This window comes from Ailuropoda melanoleuca, chromosome 4, assembly GCF_002007445.2.
Source record: "Ailuropoda melanoleuca isolate Jingjing chromosome 4, ASM200744v2, whole genome shotgun sequence".
Lineage (NCBI taxonomy): Eukaryota > Metazoa > Chordata > Mammalia > Carnivora > Ursidae > Ailuropoda > Ailuropoda melanoleuca.
In genome coordinates, this window is record NC_048221.1 from 80,774,252 (window position 1) to 80,780,999 (window position 6,748).

A 6,748-nucleotide genomic window follows, 5' to 3' on the forward strand; every position below is an offset into this window, starting at 1 on the left:
GGACCTACAGTCAGGAAGAAACCTGTCTGAAGTTTACAGTCAAGCTGAGGGGAACTTTAAGGCCGTCTGGGTCAGAGGGTTTCACCCCCTTTCCCTGCTCTAAAGAAACTAGGTCTCAGAAGCCCCCATCTGATTGTCTGTTAAAAGGTGGCAGCCTTATCAGGGGACAGTTACCTGCTGGTGGAGGGGCTCTGATTCAGAGACTCATCCTACCTCTGCACCCTGGCTTCCCAAAGGCCTGCAGGGGCAAGTTCCTGCGGTTTTCTCGCCCTGTCTCCATCCTGGAGAGGACAGTGAGTATTCATCGAAATGACATGCCCGGGACAAGTGCATGTACTTCTTCAGGCAAAAAACAGATGTTTTCAGCTCAGGTTTGATTCCATACAACAGGAGGGTAAAACTGGGGAGGTGGGAAAGGGAATTCTGTAGCCCAAAGATAGGACCCAGGGACTGGGAATACCCACTTCCAGAAATTACCATCACAAAAACGCCAACCCAGTAAGACCTGACTGCCATCAGCAGGAGGAAAATAGAAATCTCTCTGGCAGCCACTAATGGCTGCTTAAGGGGCTGTCCTTCGCTCGGAGGGGAGGTGACTGTGCTGACCTTAAAAATCCAGGCCTGGGGGAACCTGAAGGGTATTTTATTTTCCCCTTAAGGCCTTGATGTTTTTCAAATAAAACTTTAAGAGATCCAATACCGTCCCCTGAAGCTTCTTCACAAAGCAGAGGATTTTTAGAAAAGACAAAGGCCTGGGGGTGGGGAGGTAGGTGGTCCCTAAAGAGTAGTGCCCCGAAGCGAAGCCTTTCTTTCCCCTTTTCAGGGCACTGGGATTTTCTTAAAGGTTCCTTTCCCACCCCACCTACCCCCCCAACACTTTTTTTTGGCCATTGACCTTTTCTCCCATTCTCCAAAGCAGAAGCCGACGGTTATCCCCCAGGTCCTCCTATCTATCTAGCTAGCTATCTTCCCTGACCTCCGATCCCTGCAATTACCAAGTGTCTCTCATTTAGGTCGCCCGTTGTTTCCCCCGCGGGGTGACAAGCCTGGCGCGCAGGGGGCGGAGGAAGGAGCTCCTTCCGCCACATGGTGGCGCGCGAGAGCCTGCCAGAACCCAGGCCGCACAGCTTCTCACGCTTCTCCCGCTTGCCGCCCCACCCGCGCCCTGGCGCTGGAGGAGCCGCGCCCCCGGCCTTCCCCGGCGGGATAGCGGGGACCGCGCTCGGGAGCCTGGGAGGCGATCTAGACGCAGTTGCGTCCGGTCCGCGCGGGAGGTGCGGCCGGCTGCGGACGGCCCCGGCTGCAGGCTCCTCCTCCTGCCGGTCCAGCCTTTACCCCTCCACCCTCTACCCCTCCTCGGCGGGGCTCGGCTCGGCTCTGCAAATCACAGGCTTCCAGGAGCAGCCTAGGAGCGGCGGCGGGCGCAGCGAAGGCGGCGGGAGGAGCGCAGCAGGCGGGCCGCGCCGAGCCCTCGGGCAGCGGCGGCGTCGTCGCTCGAGCAAAGCCGGAGGCGCCGCGGAGCCCAGCGCGCCCTAGCTCGCCCAGGAGCGCAGTGAAGCCCGGGCTGCAGCTGAGCGAGGGGGAGGAAAGTGCGCGGTGTGTGCGTGTGTGCGAGAGTGTGGGGGGCGACGGTCTCGAATCGGCAGAGGAGAGGGCAGGGGAACCGGGGCGCGGCCCCCGGGCGCCCCCGCCGCTCCCCCGAGGTTTTCCCGCGGCGGCGCCCGCTCCCCAGCGCCCCTCACCATGGACTTGCGCCGAGTTGGGACGCACCTCGGCAGCAGCGCGCGGGTGACTGCCCGGCTCTGGGGGTGCGCGGGCGCGCGCGCGGGGATGGCGAGGTAGGATGGCCGCCCAGCGCGACCCCTGCCGCCCCAACCCAGCGGCCGCCGGGCGGTGCAGCTGACTCGCCCGAGCGCACAGGGGTGTGGGCGGAGGCGGCCCCGCCGCGCCCGCGCCTTCGGGAGTCGCTTTGCCTCTTCCACCCACTCGCACCTGCCACCGCGCGGATACCATGTCGAAGGCTCCCGGAGGCACGGCGGCGGCGGCGGAAAGTTGTCCCTCAGCCTCTGCCGGCGCGTCCCCCGCCGCCGCCGTGGAGGACCTGTCCAAAGTGTCGGACGAGGAGCTGCTGCAGTGGAGCAAGGAGGAGCTGATCCGCAGCCTGCGGCGCGCCGAGGCCGAGAAGGTGAGCGCGATGCTGGACCACAGCAATCTCATCCGCGAGGTGAACCGCCGCCTGCAGCTGCACCTCGGCGAGATCCGCGGGCTCAAGGTGAGCTCGGGGCCGGGCGGGGAGCGGGGAGCCCCGGGGAGGTGGGGCCAGGCAAACTTTCCCTCCCTCCGTCAACAGGTGATCCTCCCCATTCTCCCGGTCAGCACCCCCAGCTCCCCTTCCCCAGCCCTTTGGAAACTTTTCCGAACTTTGGAAGCGATTGGTCTCCTCTTCCCTATTTGGGGTGAGGCAGTGTGGAGCTCTCACTCGGGGTCTTCTGTGGCTGGAGGAGCGGGAGCCGAGGATGCTGAAAAGTAGGGAGGGAGGTGATGGGCATGCAGAACCTAAATTTTCCTAGGAAGCCTGGAAAATCGGGTTTGGGGAGCCGGGTCACAGGCAGGGGAAAGGGTGAGCGAGGGAGCGAGTCCAGGGCATCTTCGTCCTTGGAGGTCAGAGATACGGTTGCGCTGGAGCCACGACTTCTCCGGCAGATGAGGAAAGGGCGCCAATGCTGGGGAGAAGGGCTGGCAGGGTGCCCAGGGAGAAGTCGCGGGCGCCACCTTCGGAGCTGGCGCATGTCACCCAGTGCAGAGGAGCTTAAGCTCTGCCTTCACATTTTCTACCTGCCCCTGTGCTTTGCTTCTCTCCAGTTCAGATGGCGTCATCTGGGTTCCTTGAACCCCTTTCCCCATTCACCCCCAGTTTGATTATAATTTTATCTAGCATTGAGGGGGGCGAGGGGATTTGAAAGGCACCACCCCAAGTGTCAGATGATGCTTTGCTTTTTGAACCAGCCTTCCCTCTTTGCTATTAGAAAAAAGAAAAGAAAAAAATTAAAAAGAAAGAAAAGAAGAAAACCAAAACCCCATCAACTTCTTTTCTCCTTGGAGAGCTCTGAGTGTGACCGCGGTGTGCCTGCCAGCGGGGTGGTAGGAGCCGGGGCAGGATCCGCCCTGCCAGTGCGCACCGCAAACTTCCTCTCCTCACTGCTTGCGCGGTGCCTGCTGCTATTCCTTCCTCTCATTGTTCTGCTTTTGTTTATAGGAAGCCAGACACAAACGAAAACACTGCAGGGACATCAGGGAGCAAATTCCTGCAGGCACACACTGTTCTTGTCCCCTTCCACTCCCACCCCACTTCTCAGGCTGTAGACACTTTCTTAATTGCCTCAGCGCTCCAGCTCTGTGATTCTGGGGCAAAGAGGTGTGGAGGGGGCCGAAGGCCAGATGCTCACCTTGCTGGGCCCAGTGCAGGTGGAGATGGCCTTCCGCGGGGCCCCAACTCACTGTCATCCAGTTCCTAGAGTGGGTGCAGTTAGAAAGATCCCACGATCAGAAAAATCCCAAGGCTTCCACTCTCCTTTGGTTTAATTCATTAATAATGGAGTATTTATTAAGTACCAGACTCTTGGGGAATTAGAGACAGGCTAGTGTAGTGAGAAGATCCTCTCAGAGGTGGGTTTGCATCTAGAATCCTCATTTGCCAGGAGGGTGAGCTTGGGTAATTAATTTACCAGAACCTCATTTTACTCATCAATAAAATGCAAATGATAATAAGCATCTCCTGGGGGGTTGCAACAATATGTTAGAATAATGTAGGAGAAGCTGTAATGCTGGACTTAACTACAAAACAATGGTAGCCATTGTCATCAGGAGAGGCGGAGGAAATGTATAGGTGTGTACCTCCAGGATTGGGTTTCTTAGGCAAACCTGGACAAAGGTATAGTTCATAACCCTCCAATTTAATCTTCCATGGTTTGAACTATAATGTAACTTGGAAGAGTTTTAATTAAGTAATCAGTATCTTAAGGATTTTAATAGTATGGAGCATTGACATAATAGTTCAGAAATACTTGAAGGTTTTCTTGGGTTGTGTGGATTGCCTGTGTGTGTGTGTGCACGCGCGCGTGTGTGTGTGTGTGTGTGTGTGTGTTGACAGGAGCTGTGTGTGAGTGGTGGGGGAGCCTGGTCTTCTTTCTAGTAGCTTCATTTAGAGAAACACCTATTAGGCCAGCTAAGGGCAGTTTCACCCCAAGTAGGAGAGTCTCCTGCTGGCCTAGATTCATGACCTGGCCTAAAGAGACTTTCCTGTCCACCTCCTTACCGAGTTCAGAAAGGTGGGGCTTTCTGAATACTCTCGGATGCAGCCTCCTTTCCGTCATCCCTGGTCAGTTACAACATCGTAGCCCCCAAGGCCTCCGGCTCACCCCTGAAGGGCTGTAGTGAAGCCCTGCTGAGGCCAGACTTCTTCTCCCTTCTATCCATCATCTTAGCTCAGAACATCCCTGGACACCCTCGTGATCCATTAATGTGGTTGACTGAGTAAATGATAGGTACGCTGATGTATTTTGGCTTAACTAGAGGGATGGATTTTTGGTTTTGTTTTTGGCTCTGATGGTTTGGGACTTCCAGTTGAGGACTGTAAATTTAGGGTGATGAAGGCCACAACACTTCTCTTTTTTATGTTTCTTTCTGTCATCTGCTTTTGAAATTGCAATAAATATTTTCAAGGCTACTAGGTGGTACTGCAACTTTAGAGATGGGGAGATGGGAGTGCTAGGTCTTTCCTTTGAAGGGCCTGTGACTGGGTCCAAGCACCGGCCGACTTCTCTGTGTTTAAACATTTCAGAGGTAGAGCAGTGTGGGGCAGCGAAGAGATAAAGGACTTGGAGTGTGACGATTTGGGTAGCGTGGGCAAGCTGTTAACCTCTCTGAGCCTCAGTGTTCTCATCTGCTAAATGGGGATGCCAATTCTGTAAGAGGTTTGAGGGGGATTAAATGATACATAGATGAGGTTAAATAGCCCTCTCAAGGTCACACAGATATACAATGTTTAAAATAGGCTGACTTTCTTTTCTTTCAGCTCTTTGACATTCTCTGGTTAGAATGTGTGATCCCGCAAGGGTGGAGAAAGGGGATTCTGGTTCTGATGTTATAAGGAGTGGATTCTGAGAACCATGTCTGTGCACTGCTAGCATATACCAATGCTCGGGTTGCTCTGACCTGGGATTTCAGGAGACGGGGGCAGATTTGGGGGAACTGAATCTGTAGATTTGTTATGCGTCACATTAGTGTTCCTCTCTGCTCCCCCAACACACCAATCCCCCTCTCTGCAATGAAGAAAAATTACAAAATAGAACAATTCTTTAACCACAGATACAGTACTTAAGAGTCTCGTGTATGAAATTTTGAGTGGTATGCTATGAGGTGGGTTCAATCTTTTAAAAGTCCACTTCAGACAGATGGATAACATCTGGTGGACAATGGCAATGTTAAAAGACACTTAATGTTTTGAAAAAGAAAGCCCAAATCATAATGTGGCAGATTTGAAGAAGCTGGCTTACAAGGTGATTATCAAATCAGTTGCTTAGCTGTTCCACACAGAAGGAAAAGGCAATAACTCAGAATCATCTCCCCAAGGATATTATTTACTCTTAGTAGAAGGCGTGGTGATAAAGAAAGCTAAGTGGGCCATTACCGCTTCTACCCCAGCTGAAATTCTGGGAAGTATATGCTTCACTCCCTTCGGAAAGGCCTTAACTCCATGAAGCCCCAGGGTAGCACCTCTCCTATTTATCTCCCCGTTGTGGAGAAATCAGGAATAGCTGTGGGACAGTCAAAGGAAGTATTTTCAGATGGAAGTTCATTTAGATGGAGAAGACTATGATTTGAACTTTCTATGAAATGCCAGGATTAAACTAAATGTAGACTACTTTTTGAAGCTTAGAAAGATTAATTATTTTAATATTATTTCCTCAGAGTCTCCACAACTTCTGATTTCCCTTGAAGCATCAGTGTCAACAGATCATTTATTCTCTTATGACATAGACTCCAACCTCACAGGGCATTATTGAGACAGTAATAAGAAGGGATAAAGAAAAGGGGGGTAATCAGAAGGGGGAATGAAACATGAGAGACTATGGAATATGAGAAACAAACTGAAGACTTCAGAGGGGAGGGGGTGGGGGAATGGGATAGACCGGTGATGGGTAGTAAGGACGGCACGTATTGCATGGTGCACTGGGTGTTATACGCAACTAATGAAGCATCAAACTTTACATCGGAATCTGGGGATGTACTGTATGGTGATTAACATAATATAATAAAATAAAATAAATGAAAAAAATTAAATAAAAAAAAGAATACAAAAAAAATAAAATTGAATAAAAAAAAAAAAAAAGAAATGTTTTTGAAGTAGGTAGAGCCCTACGGTGTTTTGGCCAAGGGCCTAGGGCTCAAGTGCTGGTCAGTCTGTAAACACATATTGTTTACTGTATACAAGGCGCCATGCTGGGAGAGTCAGCTACGCAAAGAAAGACTTTAGAATGGACTCTGCCCCCCAGAAGCTAAGACTACATTGGAAAGGAAAAAAACGATGCCCCGATGAGGGCTCCAGCTAGTGTCTCTTACAGGCATTAAGCGGTGAGTGGGAAAGTTACTTCATTCATTCGTTTGTGGTTGTCACCGCCACAGGCCAGCAGCTGTTCTAGGGCTAGGGGACACTTCTCAGAGGAGTCTCTCCCCTTAGGTAAGTTCA

At 52.3% G+C, this 6,748-nt stretch overlaps 1 protein-coding gene across 16 annotated transcripts in view; it reads left to right on the forward strand.

Annotated features, from left to right (window-relative positions):
* Positions 1–1,228: 1,228 nt before the first annotated feature.
* Positions 1,229–6,748, forward strand: part of CCDC85A (coiled-coil domain containing 85A) — a 197,353-nt gene continuing 191,833 nt past the window's right edge. For 15 of the 16 annotated variants that reach the window (XR_004624897.1, XR_004624899.1, XR_004624898.1 and 12 more), the window contains exon 1: positions 1,230–2,272. Coding sequence is in view for 12 of the 16 variants with exons in the window: in XM_034659159.1 (XP_034515050.1) it covers positions 2,012–2,272 (261 nt within the window). In the remaining 4 variants the exon portion in view is untranslated. Of the gene's footprint in view, positions 2,273–6,748 lie in introns of all 16 variants that reach the window. The other variant, XM_034659165.1, reaches the window with a different exon arrangement.